The sequence below is a fragment of the Ornithorhynchus anatinus genome, chromosome 1, assembly GCF_004115215.2.
Source record: "Ornithorhynchus anatinus isolate Pmale09 chromosome 1, mOrnAna1.pri.v4, whole genome shotgun sequence".
Classification (NCBI taxonomy): Eukaryota; Metazoa; Chordata; class Mammalia; order Monotremata; family Ornithorhynchidae; genus Ornithorhynchus; species Ornithorhynchus anatinus.
The window spans coordinates 28,699,246-28,727,207 of record NC_041728.1 but is presented as its reverse complement, the minus strand read 5'-3'; the positions used below and the strand labels follow the sequence as shown (position 1 = coordinate 28,727,207).

At 54.9% G+C, this 27,962-nt stretch overlaps 1 protein-coding gene across 5 annotated transcripts in view; it reads right to left on the bottom strand.

Moving 5' to 3' along the window:
* The window catches only part of DCAF5 (DDB1 and CUL4 associated factor 5), an 88,557-nt gene extending 63,052 nt beyond the window's left edge, over positions 1-25,505 (bottom strand). For 3 of the 5 annotated variants that reach the window (XM_029065682.1, XM_029065692.1, XM_029065702.1), the window contains exon 1: positions 25,172-25,505. In XM_029065682.1, coding sequence (XP_028921515.1) covers positions 25,172-25,355 — 184 coding nt within the window. In that variant the 5' untranslated portion in view covers positions 25,356-25,505. Of the gene's footprint in view, positions 1-23,165; positions 23,299-25,171 lie in introns of those variants that run through there. The other 2 variants (XM_029065667.1, XM_029065674.1) reach the window with 2 other exon arrangements.
* Positions 25,506-27,962: the final 2,457 nt, after the last annotated feature.

The following is a 27,962-nucleotide window of genomic DNA, read 5'->3' as shown; positions in this document are numbered from 1 at the left end:
GCTTGCATCTGTTCCAGATCTTAGAACAGCGCTTGGCACATAGTACCACAGTTAGTTTTATTATCTCCTTCAAGAAGCCTTCCTCGACTAAAGCCTCTTTTCCCCTACTCTGTCTCCCTTGTGTGGTCTAGTGGGTAGAGCAAGGGCCTGGAGGGCAGAAGGATCTGTGTTCTAGTCCCAGCTCTGCCACTTGTCTGCTGTGTGACTTTGGGTGAGTCAATTCACTTCTCTGTGCCTTCGTTATCTCATCTATAAAGTGGGGATTAAGTCTGTGAGCCCCACGTGGCAAACCTCCCACTCTGGGGTCCTCAGTGGAGGTCCCAGCTTTTTTGGGTGTTGTTTTTTTTTAATGGTATTTATTAAACACTTACTATGTGCCAGGCACTTTATTAAGTGCTGGGGCAGATACAAGGAAATCTGGTTGGACACAGTCCCTGTCCCACGGGGGACTCGAGGTCTTCATCCCCACTTCACAGATGAGAGAACTGAGGCCCAGAGAAGTGAAGTGACTTGTCCAAGGTCACCCAGCCGACATTAGGAAAACACCACCGGCAGCAGCAACAGCATTCAATCATCCAGGCGTATTTATTGAGCGCTTACTGTGTGCAGAGCACTGTACTATGCACTTGGGAAAGTATAATACAGCAATAAACAGGCACAATCCCTGCTCACAACCATCAGAAGAAGCTCCATCCTCCTGTTCAGGGAGGGCGTTTCCTCCTGATTCAGAAATCCTAGATCTAGGCCGGCACCAGGGAAATGAGAGTGGAGGCAACTGTTTCGAGGGAATCCCTCACTATTAAGTCTCTGTCCCCAAATCAAACAGAAGCAGCATGGCGTAATGGACAGAGCCCGGGCCTGGGAGTCGGAGGGTCATGGGTTCTAACCCCAACTCCACCCCTTCTCTGCTGGGTGACCTTGGGCAAGTCGCTTCCCTTTTCTGCGCTTCAGTTCCCTCATCTGTAAAATGGGATGAAGACTGTGAGCCCCACGTTGGACAGGGATCGTGTCCAACACGATTAACTTGTATCCACCCCAGCATTAATACAGTACCTGGCACACAGTAAGTGCTAAACAAATACCATTATTACTATTCTTATTATTAAATATGGCTCCTACCTCCTTTCAATATTCACTCATTCATTCAATCGTATTTACTGAGCGCTTACTACGTGCAGAGCACTGTACTAAGCGCTTGGAAGGTACAATTCAGCAACAAATAGAGACAATCCCTACCCAACAATGGGCTCACAGTCTAGAAGCGGGGGAGACAGAGAACAAAACAAAGCAAGTAGACAGGCATCAATAGAAACAGAATTACAGAGATATACACATCATTAATAAAATAAATAGAATAATAAATATGTACATATATACACAAGTGCTGTGGGGAGGGGAGGGGAGTAGCTACCATCTAAGCAGGGTGGTCCCAGAACAGGTAACCAAAACCACTTGTAAAAAGGTGAGTGCTCTGAGCAGGAGAAATTAGTAGCGTGGCCGCTGGAAAGAGCCCGGGCCTGAGAGTCAGAGGACCTAGGCTCTAATCCCAGCTCCGCCACTTGTCTGCTGTGTGACCTTGGGTAAGTCACTTCACTTCTCTGGGCCTCAGTTACCTCTTCTATGAAATGGGGATCGAGTACACGGGAGACGCACTGTGTCCGACCCGATTATCTTGTATCTATTAAGTGCTGGGTACACATGAGCTAATCAGGTTGGACACCGTCTCTTTTCCCCCATGGGGCTCACAGTCTTAATCCCCATTTTCCAGATGAGGGGGCTGAGGCCCAGAGAAGTGGAATGACTTGCCCAAGGTCACACAGAAGACAAGCGGCGGGAGGAGGATCGGAATCCAAGTCCTCTGACTCCCACTCCTGGGCTCTTTCCACTAGGCCACGCTGCTTCACTTCTGGAGGGAGAAAGAAGGAAGAGGGGGAGGAATTCAAACAGGATACCAAAATGCCTGCAACAAGAAGAGACTCCTGCCATCAAGACAACTCCCCGTGGACGTAGAGAAGCGGCATGGCTTAGTGGAAAGAGCCCGGTCTTCGGAGTCAGAGGTCATCGGTTCGAATCCCGACTCTGCCCCTTGTCGGCTGTGTGACTGTGGGCAAGTCACTTCACATCTCTGGGCCTCAGTTCCCTCATCTGTAAAATGGGGATGAAGACTGTGAGCCTCACGTGGGACAACCTCATTCCCCTGCATCTACCCCAGCGCTTAGAACAGTGCTCTGCACGTAGTACGCGCTTAACAAATACCAGCATTATTATTATTAGACTGTAAGCCCGTCAAACGGCAGGGACTGTCTCTATCTGTTGCCGACTTGTTCATTCCAAGCGCTTAGTACAGTGCTCTGCACATAGTAAGCGCTCGATAAATACTATTGAATGAATTATTATTATGTCCTCCTGTCACCTCAAACTTACCATGTCTAAAATAGAACTTATCTTTCCCCCCCAAACTCTGTCCTCCCGCTGCCTTTCATCACTGTAGACAGCACCACCATCCTTCCTATCTCACAAGCCCATAACTTTGGCGTTACCCTTGACGCCTCCTCTCTCTCAACCCATATATTCAATCCATCACTAAATCCCGTCAGTCCGACCTCCAGGATATCGCTAAAATCCGCCCTTCCCTCTCCGTCCAAACTGCGACCACGTTAATACACTCGCCCTCTCCCGCCTCAATTGCCGTATCAGCCTCCTCGCTGACCTCCCCGCCTCCTGTCTCTCCCCACTCCGGTCCACACTTCACTCTGCTGCCCCGATCATTTTTCTACAGAAACTTTCGGGCCCACTCCTCAAGAACTTCCAGCGGTTGCCCATCCACCTCTGCAACAAACAAACTCCTCTCCGGTGGTTTCAAGCCATCCATCAGCTTACCCCCGGCTACCTCACCTCACTACTCTCCCACTACAACCCAGCCCGCACACTTCTCTCCTCAAATGCCAACCGTCTCACTCTACCTCCATCTCTTCTATCACACCACCGACCTCTCGCCCACGTGCTGCCTCTGGCCTGGAACGCCCTCCCTCCTCCTATCCGACAGACAATTCCTCTCCCTCCCTTCAAACCCGCATCGAAGGCCCATCTCCTCCAAGACGACTTCCCTGACTAAGCCCTCTTTTCCCGTTCAACTCCCTTCTGCGTCGCGCTGACCTGCTCCCTTTATCCATCCCCCCCCCCCCTTCCAGCCCTACAGCACTTAGGTCCATAGCTCTCATTTATTTTATATTAACGCCTGTCTCCCCATCTAGACCTGCTTGTTTGGACAGGGAATGTGTCTGTTACATTGTCGCACTGTAGTCTCTCAAGCACTAAGAACAGTGCTCAGTACACCCTAAGGGCTTAATACATGCAACTAACTGACCGACCGACGCTCCTATCCCTCAGGCAGCCAAAGTATCGAAAATTCCTTTGGCCCACCGCTTTTAATTTAACCAAAAACAATAGGGCCTAATTGGTTGTTTTTTTTTTTTAATTTTGCCACTGAGAGCCTGTGCCTTATGATAATTCTACCAATCTGTTGCCAAACCTCCACATCAGGGATTGAGCCTGAGGGAGGTCTCGGTCTTACTCTAACCATTCACAACTTTAGTCACTCCCATCCTCCTTTTACTTTTAGAAGCAAATGTAGTGCCTCTAAAATAGATAGAGATAGATAGATAGAGCCCAGGCCTGGGAGTCAGAGGACCTGAGTTCTAATCCCGCCTTTACCTGCTGTGGAGCCCTAAGCAATTCACTTCACTCCCCAACAGCGTTTTTGTAAATATCCATAAATTAGTCACATATTACTGTCTGTCTCCTTCCTCTAAAATGTAAGCTGGTTGTGGGCAGGGAATGTGTCTACCAACTCTGTTGTACTGTAATAACTGTGGTTTTCGTTAAGCACTAACTGGGTGCCAGGCCCTGTACTAAGCGCTGGGGTGGCTACAAACAAATCAGGTCGGACCCAGTCCCTGTCCCACATTGGGCCCCCAGTCTCAATCTCTAACAGATGAGGTGACAGACACACAGAAGTGACGTGACTCACCCGGGGCCACGCAGCAGACAAGCCAGGATTAGAACCCAGGTCCTTCTGACTCCCAAGCCTGTGCTCTAACCACTAGACCATGCTCCTTCTACAGCCTATTACTGTGCCCTCCCAAGTGCTTAGCAGAGTAAGCGCTCAATAAATACCAATGATCGATTGATTCTCTGAGCCTCAGTTTCCTCATCTGTAAAATAAGGATTCAATGCCCATTCTCCCTCCAATTTAGAAGGTGACCTCCAAGTTGGACAAGGATGGTTTCTGATCTGCTTATCTTGAATCTACCCCAGCCCTTACTATAGAGCTTGGCACATAATAAGCACCTTACAAATACCACTACTGCCATTATTAATTATTGTTATTAATACCATTACTGAAAATAAAACGTACAAATTTCCAAACAGTCAATGGCATTAAGCTTCACTTTGCCTTGGGAGTTATTTCCAAATCCCAAAGTATCGAAAATTCCTTCGGCCCACCGCCCTTGAATTTAACCAAAAATAATAGAGACTAATTTTTTTTTTCAATTTTCCCACTGAGAGCCTTTGCATTATGATAATTGTACCAATCTGTTGCCAAATCCTCAGACAGCAACTAAGAGCAAACCCAGCAGCTTCCTTTGGTTCTTCTGTATTTCATTTAGTTAAGAGGGCTAAAATGAGACATTCTTTCTTTTCTGATTCTCATGCACAATCAACCTCAAAGGCAGACCAATTCCCATGATTTTCACAAAAATGTAGAAGTGGAGCAGCCAGGATGCCTCTGCTTTGGGCGGATTAATTATTTCGTAACAAAATCCAGACTCTGGAAACACTACAAATCTTCAGGACAGTTCCACCAGGCAAGGTATGCTTAGTACATTCCAGAGAGTGGAGATGTTCAGTTTGGCGTGTTCCTTCTTAAAAAGAAGTTTTCAGGATCTTTTGGAGGCCAGGAATCTCTTCAGGTTTTCTCCCCAGATCAGAAGAGGTAGCTTTTCCCAGAAGCGGTGGAGAGCCGGAAAAGTTTTAATGACTACGGTATTCCTGAAGTGCTTACTAGGTGGGGGAAGCAGCATGGCCTAGTGGACAGAGCCCGGGCCTGGGAGTCAAAAGGACCTGGGTTCTAATCCCGGCTCTGCCATTTATTTGTCTGCTGTGTGACCTTGGGCAAGTCGCTTTACTTCCCTGTGCCTCAGTTCCCTCATCTGTACAATGGTGACGAAGACCGTGAGCCCCATATGGGATACGGACTGTGTCCAACCCGATTAGCTTCTATCTACCCCAGTGCTTGGAACTGTGCCTGGCACCTGCTAAGCGCTTAACAAATAGCATCTTTTTTTAAAGGAAAAGGTAAATAAAAAATAAAATAGATGTTGGTATTTGTTAAGCGCTTACTATGTGCAGGGCACTGTTCTACGTACCAATCTAAGTGCTGGGGCAGATACAATTATGTCTTTCCTTCCCAGAAACAGTCTCTGGTGTGTCCCCGACGGCTTCTTACGCCAACACTGAATGAAGCCCGCATTTCCACCTGGTATTTTTGTCACTTATTTACTGGAGCGAAATGTTTCTTCTCCTACTGTTTTAGGAGTTGGTGCTAGTAATAGTATTTTATTAAGCACTTCTGTGCAGAGCACTGTACTAAGCACTGGGAAAGAATACACAGGTGAGAATTAGAACCAGACTCTGGTGCCCTGGGGGCTCCCAATCTAAACCAGCTCACAGCAAGGTAGGAAGTGGCATGGCTTAGTGGATGGAGCACAGGCCTGGGAGTCAGGAGGACCTGGGTTCTAATTCTGGTTCCACCACTCGTGTTGCTGTGTGACTTTGAGCAAGTGACTTCACTTCTCTGGGCCTCGGCTCCCTCATCTGAAAAATGGGGATTAAGAGTGTGAGGGTAGTGACTGTGTCCAAACTGATGACCTTGTATCTACCCCAGCGCTTAGAACAATGCTTGGCACATACTAAACGCTTAACCCTCATTATCACGGTCATCTGTAAAATGGGAATACGAGTGTGAGCCCCATGTGGGACAGGGAATGTGTCCAACCTGATTAACTTGTATCTACCCAGCACTCAGAACAGTGCTTGGCATATAGTAAGCACTTAAATACCATAATTATTACTATCGATTCATAAGACGGACACTTTTTTCCCCTCAATTCAATTGTCTATATTATATGACTGGCTGAACATTCAGCACTTACTGTGCCCACAACGAGCTTACGGTCCTGAGGATCTTAAATAAATTGACGACGGAGGGATCACCACCTACATAGCTGCACTGGAATTAGGTTTCGAGTTCCCTTACTTTAAAAAGACTTTTTCATTCCACCCTTGGGTATCGGCTTACACTTAAATAAGGACCAAAATAATTATTTTCCTGCCTCCTGAAAAACATTCAGGGGGGAGAAGGAGGAGTGAAAACGCCATTCGAAAACAAAACTGATGAGAAGTCTTGGCGATCCTAGATGCGTTTAACCTCTCTCACTAGACAGGACATGACAACTGTATTTATTATTAAAGCCGAGGTCAGAAAACAGTGTCCAATTCATCACCCTTTACAACAGGTCTGTGGGGTTCCAGCTTGGCTGAAGAGTCACCCATTTGTCAACGTCACTGGGCATATGAATATATGCACGACAGTATTTATCGAGCGCTTACTATGTACGGGGAGCACTGTACTAAGTGCTTGGGAGGGTGCGATAGAATTAGCAGGCATACGCACTTTGTGTGTGTGTTTGTGTATAAACACACAAATGGTATAGGTCAGGGATCCTTACCACATGACTCACTCGAATTTTACATAGAAAAGCATCACTCATCCTCAGATCCTGCCAAGATCGCTAAAAAAAAAAAAAAAAAAAGTGAGAGTGACAGGGACATACTGCACATAAAGGAGAGGCCCTCTACTTCATTTCTAGAATGAATTAAGAAAGGCTTCGCCTTAGAGATGGGGAGAAAGCACTTGACTTGACTAGGTCTCCATTTACGACAATGCGGCAAACACACGAGAGTTCTCTACGGGGAATCCAGAACTCACTTCTCGGGCAATTTTTCTTTGTTTAAAAGATGCGTTTCACGGGAACGTTACTGGAAAATCCGAAATTTCGGGTGTCGTTTCTTGCGCTCCAGTGGTCCGCGATGGATCAAGCGGGCCATTATACTGGTTAAAGACTGGGAAGTATTTTGGGGCCTTACCAAATAGAAGGATGACATATTTACCCTGGCTCCACTACTGCTCAGAGCCAGACTGAACTAACCCCTAAAACTGCTACTACGCTGCTCCAAGCGCTGATCCTATCCCTCCTTGACTACTGGGCGGGCGGGCCTGCCTCGAGAAACCTCCTGCCTCTCTCCCCTCTGACCCTTATTTCACTCTGCTGCCCAGATCAGTTCTCTTAAAAAAAAGTTACATCCACATCCCCCACTCAAGAACCTCCACTGATTGCCCAAACACCTCAGCCCCAAACAGAGACCCCTCACCATCGGCTTTAAAGAAGCCTTCAATCCCCTTGCCCCTTCCTATCTCACCTCACCCATCTCCTACTCCAGCCCGCCCCCACACTCCGCTCCTCTAGCTCCAGCCTGCTCACCGTGCCCTGACCTCATCTATCTCGCCGCCGACCCCCTTCCCGCATCCTCCCTATGGCCTGGAACTCCCTCCCCTTAATAATAATAACAACAATAACAATTATGGCATTTGTTAAGCGCTTACTGTATGCCAGGCGCTGTACTAAATGCTGGGGTGGATACAAGTAAATCGGGTTGGACACTGTCCCTGTCCCGCACGGGGCACACGATCCCGATCCCCATTTTGCAGATGAGGTCACTGAAGCCCGGAGAAGTGAAGTGACTTGCCCAAGGTCTCACAGCAGACAAGTGGCGGAGCTGGGATTAGAACCCACGACCTTCTGACTCCCAGGACGGGAGCTCGAGCTGCTATGCCATGCTGCTCTATTATATACGTCAGACCATCACATTCCCCACCTTCAAAGCCTCATTAAGATCACCCCTCCTCCGAGAGGCCTTCCCTGATTAAGCCCTGTTTTCCTGACTCCCTCTCCCTTCTGTGTCGCCCTGGCTTGCTCCCTTTGCTCTTCCCCTCCCACCCCGTAGCCCTAAAGCACTTTTGCACAGATCTGTCATCTTATTTTTCTGTACTGATGTCCGTCTCCCTACCTCTAGACTGAAAGCTCACTGTGGGCAGGGAATGTCACCGTTTATTGCTGTATTGTACTTTCCGGGCAGTGCTCTGCACACAGTAAGCACTCAATAAATACGACCGAATGAACAAAAACCCTTTAAAGTGCTTGACAGTCATCCCACCCTCAGCCCCACAGCGCGTATATATAGATCCGTAAAGTATTTTTACCCCTCTCAGGGTGGAACCTGGAGAGTTTCCGGTCCTCTACCAGTCTCGACTAAGGGAGGGAGGGTCAAGCGGAGGCCCGTCCGTTCCATTCCCAGCTTGACCGGTGGCTGGCAAGGGGAAGGCCACCTGCTACAAGTCAAAACCGGCCCATGATAAGCGCTTAAATACCATAAAACCACCAAAAAAACCCACAAAACACCCAACTCTCCTTGGAGGGAGAACTCCAGCTTCCAGGGAGTGTCTTCCTCCCTCGATAAGCGGGGCAGCGGCTGTGCCGGAGACCCCAGAGGTGGCGGCAAACGTCGGCTGGGCTGGATCTGGCCTGTGGGCTGGAGTTCGAGCCCCTTCCCCAGCCCCCCGGCTCTAGATATTTACCCGCTCGATGGTGACTTCAGCCGAAGCCCCTGAACCTACGGTCTAACAGACACCGGACCAAAAAAAAAAAAAAAAAATACATCTAAATCTGGAGCAGATACCGTTACTACTTGAAGGCTATTATAGCCCCATCCCTATTTACAACCAGGAGGGTGGACGGCGGCTAGGGGTTTTCTGGGGGGGCAGAGGCGGGCCTCGTTGGCCCGGAAAACGCAGGGTCGGGGGGTCACGAGGATGAGCCGGAGGGGTCCGGGATGGGGCGGCCAGGCCAGCTCCGACCCGTGGCGCTTATCGAGCGCTTACCGTGTGCGGAGAGGCAAATACGGCAGGATCAGTGGTCACGGTCCCTGCCTCTAACGACCGCGGCCTCGCGGATGGAGCCCGGGCCTAGGAGTCGCGAGGACCCGGGTTCTAATCCCGGCTCCGCCGCTCGTTCACTGTGTAACCTTGGACAAGTCACTTCACCGCAGTGAGAAGCAGTGTGGCCTAGGGGATAAAGCGGAGGCCCAGGAGTCGAAAGGACCTGGGTTCTAATCCCAGCTCCGCCACTTGTCTGCTGGGTGACCTCAGGCAGGTCACTGCGCTTCTCGGGGCCTCCATTCCCTCATCTGAAAAATGGGGATTAAGACCGTGAGCCCCATGGGGGGCAGGGGCTGTGTCCTACCCGATTAACTTGTCTCTATCCCACGGCCTAGAACAGTGCGTGACAGATAGTAAGTGCTTACCAAATACCATAATTAATATTATTATTACAGCCGGGTCCCTGTGGGAACGAAAACCTGTGGGCCACATCTCCTCACGCCCAGAAGTTAGAGGGGCATCGGCTGGTCGGCCCGCCGTCCACCGCTTCCCTGGGGTGAGGAATGTTGAGGAGAAAACATGAGCCAAAAAAAAAAACCCACCTCTCCTCCTCCTCCTCATCACTAGTATTGATTGAGCGCTTACTGTACGCAGAGTCAGTCAATCCTATTTACTGAGTGCTTACTGTTCATTCATTCATTCAATCGGATTTATTGAGCACTTACTGTGTGCAAAGCACTGTACTAAGTGCTTGGGAGAGTACAGTATAACAGAGACTTTCCTGCTCACAGTCAAGAAGGGGAGACGCACATTAATATGAATAAATAGACAAATAAATTATAGATATATGCCTCCGGGCTGTGGGGATGGGAGGGAGGATGAATGAAGCAGCAAGTCAGAAAGGTGCAGAAGGGAGCGGGAGGAGAGGAGGGCTTAGTCAGGGAAGGCTACTGGGTGCAGAGCACTGTACTAAGCACTTGGGAGATCACAATATAACACTCTAACAGACACGTTCCCTGCTCACAATAATAATAATCATAATGTTGCTATTTGTTAAGCGCTTACTATGTGCAGAGCACTGTTCTAAGCGCTGGGGGAGCTACAGGGGAAGCGGGTTGTCCCACGTGAGGCTCCCAGTTAATCCCCATTTTCCAGAGGAGGTAACTGAGGCCCAGAGAAGTGAAGTGACTCGCCCACAGTCACACAGCTGACAAGCGGCAGAGCCGGGAGTCGAACTCATGACCTCTGACTCCGAAGCCCGGGCTCTTTCCACTGAGCCACGCTGCTTCCCAACAAACAACAAACTCACAGTTTAAAGGGAGGGCTCTACTAAGCCCCTGGGAAGACACCACCCTTTTCTACTGTAATAATAATAATAATTGTGTTTGTTAAGCGCTTGCTACAGTCTAGGCGCTGTACTGGGGTGGATACAAGCAAATCGAGTTGGACACGGTCCCTGCCCCAGGTGGAGCTCACAGTCTCCATCCCCATTTCGCAGATGAGGTCACTGAGGCACAGAGAAGTAAAGCGACTCACCCGCGGTCACGCAGCAGACAAGCGGCGGAGCCGGGCTTAGAAGCCACGACCTTCAGACTCCCGGGCCCGGGCTGTAGCCACTAGGCCGTGCGGCTATTTACTGAGCGCTTACTCTGTGTGGAGTCGATCGGATTTATTGAGCCTTGTGTGCAGAGCCCTGTACTAAGCGCTTGGGAGAGGACACCACCACAAGGTCTCCCTCTGTTGCTGAATTGTACATTTCAAGAGCTTAGGACAGTGCTGTGCGCATAGTAAGCGCTCAATAAATACGACTGAATACGACACATCCCTTACTCACAATGAGCTGACAGTCTAAAGGGAGGACTCTACGAAGCCCCTGGGAGAGTCCAACTCTCATGGAGTGTAGTCGCTCAAGCACTCAGTACAGTGGCCGGCACCCAATAAGCGCTCAATCGATACCGTCGATTTACTCCACTGTAACAGAGACGGCGGACACGTTCCCTGCCCGCAACCGGCTGACGGTCTAGAGGAAGATTATGGTCTCCGTCAGCTTCCGCCGTTTTTCGGATCGGATTTCTTGCTCACGCTCTTCCCCGACTCCCCCGGGGACTCCCTCCCGGTCCTCCCTCTCCCCCGAAATCCCACCTAAAGACATGTAGAGGCAGCCTGGGGTAATAATGTTGGTGTTTGTTAAGCGCTTACTATGTGCAGAGCACTGTTCTAAGCGCTGGGGTAGACACAGGGGAATCGGGTTGTCCCACGTGAGGCTCCCCGTCTTAATTCCCCATTTTCCAGAGGAGGGAACTGAGGCCCAGAGAAGTGAAGTGACTCGCCCACAGTCACCCGGCTGACAAGTGGCAGAGCCGGAATTCGAACCCGTGACCTCTGACTCCCAAGCCCGGGCTCTTTCCACTGAAAAATGGGGATTGAGCCTGTGAGCCTCACGTGGGACGGGGACCGTGTCCAAGTCAGTCTGCTTGTATCCCCCCCAGCGCTTAGTACGGTCCCCGGCACAGAGTTAAGCCCTTAAATACCATCATTATTATTCTTATTCGTGAAAAACCCTCCCGCCGCCAGCCCTCCCCGGAATCACGCCCAACCGTCGCCTCTAGCCCTCATTTATTTATACCCCCGATGGGCGTCGGAGTGGGTATATATAGGTTCGGTTGTTTATTCTCGAATTTCATCCGGCTCCTCAGCCCGGTCCTCGTCCTTCCGAGGGCCGTCGTCGCCCGAAGAGACTCTGGCGTCTCCCTTCCCCTCTCGGATTAAGGGCTCCTTCTGGGCGGGGAACCCGGGGCTGGCGTTTCTCCCTCTAGACCGTAAGCTCCTCGTGGCAGGGAATGGGTCCGTTTATTGTTGCATCCCAGCGCTCGGCACAGTGCTCCGCACACAGCGCTCAATCAATATGACTGACTGTTATATTTTTCCCCAGGCGTGGAGTACGGCGCCTGGCACTCGGCGGGGGTTCGGTCGATTCCATCGGGACTGTTACTGTAACTGAGGCCTTTATTTCCCCTATCCGCGTCTACTACACGCTTGGCGGCCCGGCCCTCAGTCGATCGTACTTGTTGAGTAATTACTGTGCGCAGAGCACTGTGCTAAGCGCGGGGGGAGAGGACGGTAGAACGGAGTCGGCGGGCCCGTTTCCTGCCCGCAAGGGGCTTAAAGTCTAGCGGTCACCAACGGGCCCGTTACAGCCACGTCCGACCGTCCTCAACGGCATTTACTGGGCCCCCGTTATTCATTCATTCAAAAGTATGTATCGAGCGCTTACTACGTGCGGAGCACTGGACGAAGCGCTTGGAACGTACGATTCGGCAACAGATAGGGAATCTCTGCCCGGTGACGGGCTCACGGTCTAATCGGGGGAGACAGACGGACAAAAACAAGACCACATAATCACGATAAATAGAATCAAGGGGACGGACACCTCATTAACAATCATGCGCCCGGCACTATACTAGGCGCTAAAGCAAACGGAAGTTTTAAAAAATGGGCCCTGCCCTCCAAAGCCTCACAGTCTAAAGAAAGAGACGATTGAACTTAAATTTCCAACACAGAACAGGGTAGAAGCAGCGTGGCCTAGTGGCTAGAGCCCGGGCCTGGGAGTCGGAAGGACCCGGGTTCTAATCCCGCCTCTGCCACGTGTCTGCTGGGCGACCTTGGGCACGTCACTTCACTCCTCCGCGCCACAGCTACCTCAGACGTAAAATGGGGACTAAGACCGTGAGCTCTATGTGGGACCGGGACCGCGTCCAACTCTACCCTGAATCCACCCCGACGCTGTAAACCCGTCAAACGGCAGGGACCGTCTCTATCTGTTGCCGACTTGTTCATTCCAAGCGCTCGGTACAGTGCTCTGCACATAGGAAGCGCTCAATAAATACTATCGAACGAATGAACAGTGCCTGGCACATACTAAGAGCTTAAATAAAAAAATCAAAACGGAGACACTAAGCGATTAAAAAAAACTTCCCCCCTAGACTATAAACTCTTTAAGGGCAGGGAAGGTAGACAAGAATCTGCCTTATTATTGTTCATTCATTCAATCGTACTTATTGAGCACTTAAAGTGTACAGAGCACTGTACTGAGCGCTTGGCAGGTACCATTCGGCAACAGAGAGAGACAATCCCTACCCAACCACGGGCTCGCAGTCCTCTCCCAAGCGCTCAGTACAGTGCTCTGCACACAGTAAGGGCTCAACAGATACCACTGAGTGATCGAACGATAAAAACAAACTTGGGGCAGTGACTTGACGGACGGAGTCACGTGCTGTGGAGGAAGTTTCACCTCCAGCCAAAAGCCACCGGCGTTAGGCTACGGGTAGGTGACGGGCGTGATTTTTCTACACTGCAGCTTCCCAGATACGGCCACCCGTTTCCTGGCGTAGACACCAACACCGGCGTAACTCGCCCATAAATGGAAAGGCGCGCCCGTGGAAAGTACCCGGGCGGAAAGAAGTTACCGCAAATAAAGGCTGCGTTACCAGAACCCGCTGAGGACACGCCGGGGTTAAATGTACTCTAAAAGGCATTTTAAATACTAAATATTTTTCACCTGATGGGGACCCTTTTGGTTTCTTTCTGGCTAACACCCAGCGGGTGTTCAGTAAGGGACCCCGGAGTATTTTGCGGACGGCTCTCCTTCCAACATCCAGGGTGCAGATTGGAAAAAGGGATCAATAAATCCATTATTGTGCATTTTCTGTGTGCAGAGCGTTACACTAAGCGCTTGGGAGAGTACAATACAAATGAATTAGCGGACACGCTCCCTGCCCGTAACGAAAATGTCAAGTGACTTGCCTAAAATCGCAGAGTAAGAGTGAAGTTAAACGACCAGTAGTTTTGGCTGAGTGCTGGACTAAGCGTTTGGGAAAGTACAACAGAATTGGCAGACCCGTTCCCTGCCCGTAACGAAAATGCCAAGTGACTTGCCTAAAATCGCAGAGTAAGAGCGAAGTTAAACAACCAGTGGTTTCGAATGAGCGCTTACAGTGTGCAGAGCACTGGACTAAGCGCTTGGGTGAGTACAACAGAATTAGCAGACCCGTTCCCTGCCCGTAATGAAAATGCCGAGTGACCTGCTTAAAGTCGCAGAGTAAGAGTGAAGTCGATCAAACCACCAAAGGTATTTATTGAGCAATTACTGTGGGCAGGGCACTGTACTGGGCGGCTGGGAGACAACAGTGTGGCCGAGTTGGTAGACACGTCTCCTGCCCGCCATGAGCTTACAGTCTAGAGAGGGAGTAAACTCGGAGAAAAAAGGCAGAGTCGTCATCGACAGAATTTACTGAGCGCTTGCAGCGTGCAGAGCACGGTATTAAGCACTTGGGAGAGTACAACACAGCTGGTAGACGTTCCCTGCCCACAGCAAGCTGACAGTCAAGAGGGAGAGAAAATTCAGAAAAAAAAAAAAAAGGTGGCATCACTGTGGATATTTATTGAGCGCTTACTATGTGCAGAGCACTTGGAAATTACAAAACAGCAATAGAGAGAGAATCCCTGCCCCAAGAAGACTTACTACAGTGCTCCACACACAGCAAGCGCTCAATAAATATCCACAATGGTGCCAGTGTAGTAAGTCTTCTTGGGGCAGGGATTCTCTCTCTATTGCTGTTTTGTAATTTCCAAGTGCTCTGCACATAGTAAGGGCTCAATAAATACGACTGAATGAAGAGCAAGCAGTTGGGAGAATTCAATACCCGCCCACAGGAAGCTTAGCGTCTAGAGGGAGAGGAAAAAACCAGAGAACAGAGGTGGAGTTATCCTCCACGCTACTGATTGAGCGTTTGCCGCGTGCGGAGCACGGTACTAAGCGCTCGGGAGGGGATAATACAGCAGGGTTGGCAGCGGACGCGTCCCCCCTGCCCACAAGGAGCAGCTTACAGACTGGAGTCCCTCTCCTCACCCGGGCTACAGTTTGATGAGGTGAAAAAATTCTCGTTGAGACGTTCCCTTGGGATTCTAGGCTGCAGCGAGATCCCGACCTCTCCTACCGCGTCAAAACAGAACGTCCCGCTTAAAAATCCGTGTGCTGGGGTCTTGTCACTCAAAATAAACACTCATTCCAGTCCACTGCTCCCCGCGGACCTCCAGCGGTTGCCCACCCACCTCCTCGTTCATTGATTCATTCGATCGTATTTATTGAGCGCCGTACTAAGCGCTTGGGAGAGGAAAATACAACAACACACACATACGTTCCCTGCCACAGTGAGCTAGAGGAGCGGAGACGGACATCAATATGAATAAATAAACGACGGATACGGAATTAAGTGCCGCGGGGCTGGGAGCCGGGGGGAGGAGAGCGGAGGGAGCAAGTCAGGGCGACGCAGAAGGGGCTGGAAAGGTGGGGTTTAATCCGGGAAGGCTTCTGGGAGGAGGCTCTGAAGAGGGGGAGAGGAAATGTCCGTCGCATCTGAGGAGGGAGGGCGTTCCGGGCCAGAGGCGGGACGTGGGACGGACGTGAGATGGAGGGGGAGTGAGAAGGTTAGCCCCGAAGGAGCCACGTGTGCGGGCTGGGTTGCAGGAGGAGGGAGGCGAGGTGAGGTAAGAGGGGGTCAAGCCAACGGGGAGGAGTTTTTCTTCGACGCGGAGGTGGATGGGCAACCGCTGGACTTTTCTGAGGAGCGGGATGAGATGTCCTGAGCGTTTTCGTAATAATAATAATAATGTTGGTATTTCTAAGTGCTTACTCTGTTCAGAGCACTGCTCTAAGCGCTGGGGGAGATACAGGGTCGTCAGGTTGTCCCACGTGGGGCTCACGGTCTTCATCCCCATCGTCAGATGAGGCAACCGAGGCCCAGAGAAGTGACGTGACTTGCCCGCGGTCACACAGCTGACGGGCGGCGGAGCCGGCATTCGAACCCGTGACCTCCGACTCCCAAGCCCGGGCTCGTTCCACTGAGCCACGGTGCTTGATCCGGGCAGCAGAGCGAAGTAGGGACTGAGGTGGGGAGAGGCAAAAGGCAGGGAGCTCAGCAGCTCTTCACCACTGATTCTGAAGCGCTCCATCCCCTCGCCCCCTTCCACCGCACCTCGCTGCTCTCCCTCTGTGCTCCTCCGATGCCAACCTCCATCTGACCGACCCCTCGCCCAAATAATGACGTTGGTGTTTGTTAAGCGCTTACTCTGTGCAGAGCACTGTTCTAAGCGCTGGGGTGGCTACAGGGTCATCGGGTTGTCCCACGTGAGGCTCCCAGTCTTCATCCCCATTTTCTAGATGAGGGAACTGAGGCCCAGAGAAGGGAAGTGACTTGCCCACAGTCCCCCAGCTGACAAGTGGCGGAGCCGGGATTCGAACCCATGACCTCTGACTCCCAAGCCCGGGCTCGTTCCACTGAGCCACGCTGAAATCCTCCCCTTAGCCTGGAATTCCCTCCCCCTCTACAGCCAACAGACCAACCCTCTCCCCACCTTCCAGCCCTTATTAAAATCGCATCTCCTCCAAGAGGCCGTCCCCGACTAAACCCTCAATTCCCCGACTCCCTTTCCCTTCTGCGCTGCCCTGGCGCTCACACCTTTGCCCTGTGAAACGCTTGGTGTTCATTCAATGGTATCTATTGAGCGCTTACTATGGGCAGAGCACTGGACTGAGCGCTCGGAATGGACAATTCGGCCACAGGTAGAGACCGTCCCTGCCCAAAGACGGGCTCACGGTCTAATCGGGGGAGACGGACGGACAGAAACAAGGCCACATCATCACGAGAAACAGAATCAAGGGGATGTGCACCTCATTAACAAAATAAATAGGGTAATAAAAATACAGACAAAGGAGCACAGTGCTGAGGGGGAGGAGCAGAGGGAAAGGGGGGAAAAGGGGGCTTAGCTGAGGGGAGGTGAAGGGGGGGCAGAGAGGGAGCAGAGGGAAAAGGGGAAGCTCAGTGCGGGAAGGCCTCCTGGAGGAGGTGAGTTTTAAGTAGGGTTTTGAAGAGGGGAAGAGAATCGGTTTGGCGGAGGTGAGGAGGGAGGGCGTTCCGGGACCGCGGGGGGAGGACGCGGCCCGGGGGTCGACGGCGGGACGGGCGAGAACGGGGGACGGCGAGGAGGAGGGCGGCGGAGGAGCGGGGCGGGCGGGGCGGGCGGTAGGAAGAGAGAAGGGAGGAGAGGTAGGGGGGGCAAGGGGATGGACAGCCTTGAAGCCCAGAGTGAGAAGTTTGGGCTCCGTGCGGCAACACCCACCCTCAAATCCCTCAGCGCTTGTTCACGGATCCGCAATCTCTCTTCACGTCTGCCTCCCCCTCTAGTAAGTTCCCCGTGGGCAGGGACGCATCCACCAGTTCCGTTGCGTTCTACTTTCCCGAGCACTTATTTAGGACGGTGCTCCGCGCTCGAAATGCCTGGGCAGGTCACCGCCCCCCCCCCCCCCCCCGCCTTCACAAGTCTCCAGGGGTTGCCTATCAACTTTCATAGGAAGCAAAAATTCCTCCCTCTTGGCTGCAAAGCTGTCCCTCCCCTCGCCCCCTCCCACCTCCCGTCTCTCCTTCTCCATCCCACCCCGCACGCCCACCTCCTCGCCGTCCCCCGGTCTGGCCCGTCCCGCCGTCGACCCCCGGCCCGCGTCCTCCCGCGGTCCCTCCTCGCCTCCGCCAAACTCATTCTCTTCCCCTCTTCAAAACCCTACTGAGAGCTCACCTCCTCCGGGAGGCCTTCCCAGACTGAGCCTCCCTTTTCCTCCGCTCCTCCTCCCCTCCCCACCGCCCCGACTCCCTCCTTCTGCTCTACCCCCCTCCCCGCCCCACAGCCCTTACGTGTATATATCTATTTTATATCTATGATCTGTTCACTTGTACCTGTTCTGTTGTCCGTCGCCCCCCTTCTAGACTGTGAGCCCGTAGCTGGGTAGGGAGTGTCTCTGTCTGTTGCGGAACTGTACTTTCCAAGCGCTCAGTACAGTGCTCTGCACACAGAGAAGCAGCGTGGCTCGGTGGAAAGAGAGCCCGGGCTTGGGAGTCGGAGGTCACGGGTTCGAAACCCGGCTCCGCCGCTTGCCAACTGTGGGCAAGCCACTTCACTTCTCTGGGCCTCGGTTCCCTCATCTGTAAAACGGGGATTAACCGTGAGCCTCCCGTGGGACGGCCTGATGACCCTGGATCTACCCCAGCGCTTAGAACGCGGTAAGCGCTTAACGCATACCAAAATTATTAATGTCTCTGTTGCTCGACTGTACTTTCCAGGCGCTTAGTACAGTGCTCTGCACACAGTAGGCGCTCGGTAAATACGACTGAATGAATGAATGAAAGAAAAAGGGGTGACGGTCCAAGTCAGGGACGTAAAATACCGCGGTTCGATGGGTCTTTCGAAGCTCATTTTCTCCACCCGGTGATCGATGGCTATTTAGACGGCTCGACACTGAGCTGAACACTCGGGAGAGCAGAACACCAGCAAGATACTTGTTCCGGCCCTCAGGGAGCTGATAGTCTAACCAAGATTTATTGGGAGCGAAAGCCAGAGGAAGAACCAGGATAAGGGAGGAAGCGGCACAATTAAACAAATAACTGGATGTCGACATGAAAACGAAACAGAGACATTTTGACGCCGGTGGGGAGGAGGGGGAGAAAACCCCCAGGTGCTACGGGTGGATGGGTCGGGTGAACACGACTGCGCCGCTGGAAACTTATTTTTTTATTTACTCTTTTTTTTATGGCCTTCGTTAAGCGCTTACTACGTGCCAGGCCCTGTGCTAAGCGCTGGGGTAGATCCAAGTTGATCCGTTGGGACCCACCCGCGTCCCGCATTAAGGCCGACGGTCCTGTTGGGTTGTACTCTCCCAAGGGCTCGGTACAGTGCTCTGCACACAGTAAGTGCTCAGTAACGATGACGGAACCAACGCACGCACCGAGAAGCAGCGTGGCTTAGTGGGAAGGGTCCGGGGTTGGGAGTCAGAGGCCATGGGTTCTAATCCCGCCTCCGCCACCTGTCAGCTGTGCGACTTTGGGCACTTCTCCGGGCCTCAGTCCCCTCATCTGTAAAAACGGGCATCGAGACTGTGAGCCCCAAGTGGGACAACCTAATAACCTTGTATCTATCCCAGCGCTCAGAACAGTGCTCGGCACATAGTAAGCGCTCAACAAATACCAACATTATTTATTATTATTATTGTTATGTATGGGACTCCGTGTTATAGATCAGGGAACTGAGGCCCAGGGGAGTGAAGCGACTTGCCCAAGCCCACACGGCAGACAAGCGGTAGAGCCGGGATCAGAACCCAGGTCCTTCCGCCTCCCAGGTTCGTGCCCTATCCATTAGGCCACGCTGCGTCTCAGTTAACTGAGAATCAATTGGGGATGAATTGGTCCAGGCTTCCCGGAGGAGGTGGGCTTTTCGGGGGGTTTTTAAAGAAGGAGAGAGCTGGGGTCTGGAAGATAATAATAATAATAATAACGGCATTTGTTAAGCACCTACTATGCGCCAAGCGCTGTTCTAAGCGCTGGGGTAGATCCAAGGCCATCAGGCTGTCCCACGTGGGGCTCACAGTCTTCCTCCCCATTTTACAGAGGAGGTCACTGAGGCCCAGAGAAGGCAAGTGACTTGCCCAAAGTCACACAGCTGACAGGCGGCGGAGGCGGGATTCGAACCCACGACCTCGGACTCCCAAGCCCGGGCTCCCTCCACCGAGCCGGGCAGCTGGGGGAAGGGACGGCGAGCTGGGTCGGGGGAGCCGAGCGGGCGCCGAGAAGGAGGTGCGGGGGAGAAGGTCACCTTGGGGAGGAGCGAGTGAAGAGACGAAATCCGTGAGAGGGAGAGAACGGGGGGGAGGGGGGGAGAAGCCTCGGAGCCACGGGGAAGCGGGAGCCGGGTCATCTGGAGGCAGCCCGAGAAGCGGCGCGGCCTCGTGGACCGAGCACGGGCCTGGGATTCACGAGGGCCTGGGTCTGGCCCCCAGGAAGCGCTCAGTAAATACGACTGGGCCGACGAATGAACCTGGGTTCCAATCCCGGCTCCGCCGCTTGGCCGCTGGGTGACCTTGGGCAAGTCGCTTCACCTCTCTGAGCCTCGGTTCACCTGAGCCTCCGTTCCCTCCTCTGATCCTCCGTTCACCTCTCTGAGCCTCAGTTCCCTCCTCTGAGCCTCAGTTCACCTGAGCCTCAGTTCACCTCTCTGAGCCTCCATTCACCTCTCTGAGCCTCAGTTCCCTCCTCTGAGCCTCCGTTCACCTCTCTGAGCCTCCGTTCACCTCTCTGAGCCTCCGTTCACCTCTCTGAGCCTCCATTCCCTCCTCTGAGCCTCCGTTCACCTCTCTGAGCCTCCGTTCACCTCTCTGAGCCTCCGTTCACCTCTCTGAGCCTCCGTTCACCTCTCTGAGCCTCCGTTCACCTCTCTGAGCCTCCGTTCCCTCCTCTGAGCCTCCGTTCCCTCCTCTGAGCCTCCGTTCCCTCCTCTGAGCCTCCGTTCACCTCTCTGAGCCTCCGTTCACCTCTCTGAGCCTCCGTTCCCTCCTCTGAGCCTCCGTTCACCTCTCTGAGCCTCCGTTCACCTCTCTGAGCCTCCGTTCCCTCCTCTGAGCCTCCGATCACCTCTCTGAGCCTCCGTTCCCTCATCTGTAAAATGGGGATTGAGACTGGGAGCCCCACGTGGGACAGGGACAGTGTCCAATCTGACCGGTTTGTATCTACCCCCAGCCCTCAGTGCGGTGCCTGGCACATAGTAAGCGCTTAACAAGAGCCATTTTAAAAGAGAAAATAAAGGTGGTCAGAAGCGTGGCTCAGTGGATAGAGCCCGGGGCTTGGGAGTCAGAGGTCATGGGTTCGAACCCTGGCTCTGCCACTTGTCAGTTGTGTGACTGTGGGCAAGTCACTTCACTTCTCTGGGCCTCAGTTACCTCAACTGGAAAATGGGGATGAACCGTGAACCTCACGCGGGACAACCCGATGACCCTGTATCTCCCTCGGCGCTTAGAACGGTGCTCGGCACAGGGTAAGCGCTTAACAAATACCGACATTATTACCAAGAGAGACCAAAGGACTCCTATTCAACGCCATTCATTCATTCATTCATTCGACTCAATGGTATTTACTGAGCGCTTACGGTGTGCAGAGCACCGTACGCAGTGCTCGGGAGAGAGTTCGACGCGACAGTAAACGGACGCATTCCCTGCCACAAGGAGCTTTCAGTCTAGGGGAGGGGAGGGAGACGGGCATTCGTAGAAATAGATAAATTACAGATATTCGCTCGGGTCCAGAGATGGCTCTGCCACTCGTCGGCTGTGTGACTGTGGGCAAGTCACTTCACTTCTCTGGGCCTCAGTGACCTCATCTGGAAAATGGGGGATGAAGACCGGGAGCCCCACGTGGGACAACCCGATTCCCTCGTGTCTACCCCAGCGCTCAGAACGGCGCTCTGCCCAGAGTAAGCGCTCAACAAATACCAACCTTATTAGATGGGATCGGAAACTTTCCCGGTGACGCCCACGCGACTTGAAACTCGCCCCAACGTCAGATATAGATCCATCTCGCGTATCGTCCCGCACACCCCGTCGTTCGGCGGCGCTCCCCCCCGCCCCCCCCCCCCGCCCCCCAGGGAAGCCCGATTTAACCTCTTGAAAACCCCGGACCCGTCGGTCAGCTTGCTGCTTCCGCTCAGGGGAAAGAGCCCGGGCTTTGGAGTCAGAGGTCACGGGTTCGAATCCCGGCCCCGCCACCTGTCGGCTGTGTGACCGTGGGCACGTCACTTCACCGGGCCTCAGTTCCCTCGTCTGTACAATGGGGGATGAAGACCGTGAGCCCCACGTGGGACAACCTGATTCCTCTGTGTCTACCCCAGCGCTGAGAACGGTGCTCTGCACATAGTGAGCGCTTAACAAATACCAACATTATTGGAGGAGCAGCGCGGCTCAGTGGAAAGAGCCCGGGCTTTGGAGTCAGAGGTCACGAGTTCGAATCCCGGCTCCGCCACCTGTCGGCTGTGTGACCGTGGGCGAGTCACTTCACTTCTCTGGGCCTCGGTTCCCTCATCTGGAAAATGGGGATGAAGACCGCGAGCCCCACGTGGGACCACCTGATGACCCTGGGTCTACCCCAGCGCTTAGAACAGTGCTCTGCCCATAGTAAGCGCTTAACAAATACCCACGTTATTACTACCCGCCTTTCCCTCAACCTCAAAAAGTAAAAGACGACAACAACAACAACTCAAACTCAAAAGGTTCACATGGATAACGTACTGATTTCTATTCGGGTCCGTCCCCCGCTCTGGACTCTAAGCTCCTCGTGGGCAGGGACTGTGAGTCTAGATAGAGTCCGTAAGAGTGATGTATTTATTTCTAATAACGTCTGTCTCCCGCTCTGGAATATACGCTCTCCTCGGGCAGGGAGTAGGAGTATTGATTCTATAATTATTTAGTATTTATTTCTAGTAACGTCAAAGCCTTACGGAAGGCACGTCCCCTCCAAGAGGGCTTCCCAGATTAAGCCCCCTTTTTCCTCATCTCCCACTCCCTGCCGCGTCCCCCGACTCGCTCCCTTTGCTCTTCCCCCCTCCCCACAGCCCGTACGATCACTTATTTATTTGTGTCGACGTCTGTCTCCCCGCCTCTAGACCGTGAGCTCTTTGGAGGCAGGGAATAATAACGTTGGTATTTGTTAAGCGCTTACTATGGGCCGAGCACCGTTCTAAGCGCTGGGGTGGATCCAGGGTCACCACGTTGTCCCCCCGTGGGGCTCACGGCCTTCATCCCCATTTTCCAGATGAGGGAACCGAGGCGCCGAGGAGCCACCTGCCCCAAGTCACCCAGCTGACAAGCGGCCGAGCGGGGGATTCGAACCCATGACCTCTGACTCCAAAGCCCGGGCTCTTTCCACCGAGCCACGCTGCTTCTCACTCTTCACTGTGGACGATCCTCTCCCGAGCGCTTAGTACCGTGCTCTGCGCCCAGAAAGCGCGCGATAAACGAGAGCGGATGACTACGAAGTGCTCAGAAGATCATAATGAGCTCCTTTCGCCCGTCCCCAAATTCGACCGATCCTTCCTCCGCAATATTCCCGGAATCAGTGACGTTTATTGAGCGCCTACCGCGCGCAGAGCGCTGCACTAAGCGCTTGGGAGAGTAGTGTGACTTGATCATTTTGCCTGCGACCCAGAGTAAACGTTGAGCAAATCGCGCAGTCGGCCTTACTAGGATCACGCCACCATTGGAGTTGTCGACGTGTTGGTCTGCGGCTCACGGCGACGATCACGTCGGTATTTGTTGAGCGCTTACTCGGTGCCGAGCCCCGTTCTCGGCGCTGGCGGAGCTACGGGGTCATCGGGTCGTCCCGCGTGAGGCTCCCGGTCTTCGTCCCCATTTGACAGATGAGGGAACTGAGGCCCGGAGAAGCGAAGGGACCGGCCCACAGTCGCCGAGTGGCAGAGCCGGGATTCGAACCCGTGACCTCCGCCCCCCCCCCCCCAAGCCCGTCCTCTTTCCACCGAGCCGCGCCGCGGCGCGTAAGGAGCTTCCATCCATCCGACCGTCCCTCCTTCCACCCACTCCACTTGCGTCACTAGTGAGGAGCGGCGGGGCTCGGTGCCGACAGCTCGGGAGGCCGGGGTTGTGGGTTCTAATCCCGGCCGCGCCGCTCGTCGGCTGGGTGACGCTGGGCCAGTCCCTTCACTTCTCCCGGGCCTCGGTGACCTCGTCTGTAAAATGGGGGTGAAGACCGGGAGCCCGGGACAACCCGATCTACCTCAGCGCTCAGAGCGCCGCTCGGCACCTTAGTCGGCGCTTAACCGGTACCGACGTCATCATCAGCATCACGATTCCCGACGGGGGCATCTGAGCGCTGAGGAATAATCATTTAAGCACCATCGGGAATAACGACGACAGTAACGTCGGTACCGGTTAAGCGCCGACTAGGTGCCGAGCGCCGTTCTGGGCGCTGGGGGAGACGCAGGTGGGGTCCCGCGTGGGGGCTCCCAGTCTTCACCCCCATTATCCAGACGGGGGAACCGAGGCCCGGAGGAGTGAAGTCACCCGGCCGACGAGCGGCCGGGCCGGCATTCGAACCCATGACCTCTGACTCCACAGCCCGTATTATTACTATTATTATTATTATTATTATTACTACTGAGCCAGCCCCCTTGCAGGCCTGCAAACCCCTTCTAGACCGGCAGCGCGCGGTGGTCAGGGAATCCGGTCGCCCGTCTCCTTCCACGTCCCCAGCGGAAACTCCCTCCCGCTCTCCGCTCTCCCGCCTCGCCAGCCCCCCGCTCGCGCTCTCCGGCCGACATATCCTCGCTTGCACACACACATCCTCACACACACACACACACACCCTCTCTCACACACACACCCATCCACACACCCATCCTCACACACACACACCCATCCACCCATCCACACACCCATCCACACACACGCACACACCCATCCACACACCCATCCTCACACACACATCCACACACCCCCATCCACACCCACACCCATCCTCACCCACACACCCATCCTCACCCACACATATCCTTGCCGACTTGTTCATCCCAAGCGCTTAGTACAGTGCTCTGCACATAGTAAGCGCTCAATAAATACTATTGAATGAATATCCTCAAATCCACACACCCTCAACATATCCACACACCCACAGATCCTTTCACACCCACACATCCTTACACACACACACATCCTCACACACGCAAACCCACATATCCTCACATATCCACACCCTCACACACACATATCCACACACAAACACACATATCCACACACATACACGTACACACACACACACACATATCCTCTCTCTCTCTCTCACACACACAAAACCCGAGAAGGCCGCCCCCCCCCCGCCCCCCCCCCCCCCGTTCCCCGGGGATGATTGACAGGCGGGCGGGCGGCCGGAAGTGCTCCCGCGGAGGCCCCGCCCCCCGGCGGGGCGGCACTGCGCAGGCGCGCTCTCCCCTCCGCCGTTTCCCCCCCCCCCCCCCCACGCCCCGGGACCCCCCCCATCCCCCCCGCCCCCCGCCCCGCTCCACCAACCGCCGGGGCGAGGAGGCCGGGGCCGGAGCCCGCCCTCGGGATCCCCCCCCGGCCGGGCCCGGGGCGGCGGGGGAAGCTGTCAACCGTTGGACGGGCGCCTCGGCGCTCGGCCTCCCCTCCCCGAACGCCCGCCCGCCCCCGGGGGGCCGCGGACGCCGAGCCCCTACCCGACACCAGCCACTGGCCCCCATTGTTGGAGAACTCGATGGCGTTGACGCAGCCGAAGTGCCCCAGCAGGTCCTTCTTGTAGAGGTTGCGGCAGCCCCGCAGGCGGCTGCGCTGGAAGTCCTGGGTCAGCAGGGGGTCGCCCCGCAGGCAGCGCTGGGAGAGGAAGCCCACCACCGACCTCATGCTGCCGCCGCCGCCGCCCAGGCGAGGAGGGAGGGAGGGAGGCAGGCGAGGACGGGGCAGGGCGTCGTTAGCCGGCGGCCATGGCGGCCCGCACGGCCTCTCTGGACGCTCGCTTGCGGTCGTTGCTTCCTGATTCCTCCTCCCCCCGCCCCGCCGACGCCTCCCATTGGACACGCCCCCTGCCGGACACGCCCCCCGGACGTCGGGCGCCTCCTATAGGCCACGAGGGCCGGAGGGAGGCCACGCCCCCCGCGCGAGGAACGCCCCCGGCAGGACCCGGCCCCGGCCCCCGGACGTCTCCTATTGGCCACGCCCACCGCAGGGCACGCCCCCTGAACGTCGGGTGCCTCCTATAGGCCACGAGGCCGGAGGCCACGCCCCCCGCGCGAGGAACGCCCCTGGCAGGCCCCGCCCCCGGACGCCTCCTATTGGCCACGCCCACCTCAGGACACGCCCCCTGAACGTCGGGCGCCTCCTATAGGCCACGAGGGCCGGAAGCCACGCCCCCGCGCGAGGAACGCCCACGGCAGGACCCGCCCCCGGCCCCCGGACGTCTCCTATTGGCCACGCCCACCGCAGGACACGCCCCCTGAACGTCGGGCGCCTCCTATAGGCCACGAGGGCCGGAAGCCACGCCCCCGCGCGAGGAACGCCCCTGGCAGGCCCCGCCCCCGGACACCTCCTATTGGCCACGCCCACAACAGGACACGCCCTCCTGAACGTCGGGCGCCGCCTATAGGCCACGAGGGCCGGAAGCCACGCCCCCGCGCGAGGAACGCCACGGGCAGGCCCCGCCCCCGGACACCTCCTATTGGCCACGCCCATAACAGGACACGCCCTCCTGAACGTCGGGAGCCTCCTATAGGCTACGAGGGCCGGAGGCCACGCCCCCGCGCGAGGAACGCCCCCGGCAGGACACGCCCCCGGCCCCTGGACGCCTCCCATTGGCCACGCCCGCTGTGGGCCACGCCCCCGCTCGAGAGACGCCCCCGACAGGCCACGCCTCTGATCGACGGATCCCTCCCATTGGCCACGCCCGTTGAAAGGCCACGCCCCCTGTCCGCCGGGCGCCTCCTGTAGGCCACGAGCGTTGGAGGCCACGCCCACCCGCGCGAGGAACGCCCCCCACGGGAGGAACGTTCCAACCAGGCCACGCCCCCAACAGACCACGCCCCAATCACGCTATAGGCCACGATCACTGTAAGCCACGCCCCCTGGGCGCCGGACACCCATTGGCCACGCCCAAAGTAGGCCACGCCCCCTGGACCCCGGGCGCGTCCTATAGGCCACGATGGCTGGAGGTCACGCCCCCGCACAAGGAACGCCCCCGACAAGCCACGCCCCCTGCAGGCCACGCCCACGTTCGCCCAACGCCTCCTATAGGCCACGATCACTGGAAGCCACGCCCCCTGGGCGCCGTGCGCCTCCTATAGGCCACGATGGCTGGAGGCCACGCCCCCCGCGCAAGGAACGCCCCGACAGGCCACGCCCCCATTCTCCCAACGCCTCCTATAGGCCACGATCACTCTAGGCCACGCCCCCCGGGCGCCGGTCTCCTCCTATAGGCCAAACCCTCACGAGGCCGCGCCCCCACGAGGCCACGCCCCCGGGCGACGAACGTCTCCTATAGGCCCCCTCAGGCCACGCCCCCCAACCTAGGCACTCCCCTCCTGGCCACGCCCCCCCGGGCGCCGGACGCCTCCTATAAGCCACGCCCCCGGTCCACGGGGTCCTCCCATAGGCCACGCCCTTTGTAGCCCCGCCCCCTGGGAGCCGGGCGCCTCTTATAGGCCGCAGTCACTTTAGGCCACGCCCCTTAATCTTGCCCCGCCCCTCTAGGCCCCGCCCCCTCGTGCGGCCCGCTCCCTTGCAACACTAATCGGGGGATCATCTCCCAACCTCCGACTCATTTATTCCATTTTATTTATTGGGCGCTTACTGGGTGCAGAGCACCGTACTAAGCGCTTGGCAAGAACAATTCAGCCGCAGAGACAATCCCTGCCCCCCACGGGACTCCGAGTACAGTGCTCTGCACCCAGTAAGCGCTTAAGACAACAGTGCTTGGCACATAGTGAGCACTTAAAACACTTAAAACGCTGTGACGGTGAGCCCTACGTGGGACAACCTGATGACCCTGTATCTCCCCCAGCGCTTAGAACAGGGCTCTGCACATAGTAAGCGCTTAACAGATACCAACATTATTACTATTATTAATAAATAATATATGGAGATATACACATCATTATCAAACTAGAGTAATAAATTATACAAATAGGCACAGTGCTATGGGGAGGGGAAGAGCAGGGGGAGAGAGAATTGGGGGGGGGGGGTCCTGCACAGAGCGATTGGTCAATAAATTCATTCATTCAATAGTATTTATTGAGCGCTTACTGTGTGCAGAACACTGTACTAAGCGCTTGGAATGGGCAATTGGGCAACAGAGACAGTCCCCTGCCCATTGATGGGCTTACAGTCTAATCGGGGGAGATGGACAAAGAAAGACAACTTCATCATGATAAATAGAATCAATAAGATTGATTGGTTGATTGATGGATGGATGGATGGAATCAATAAGATTGATTGGTTGATTGATGGATGATGGATGGA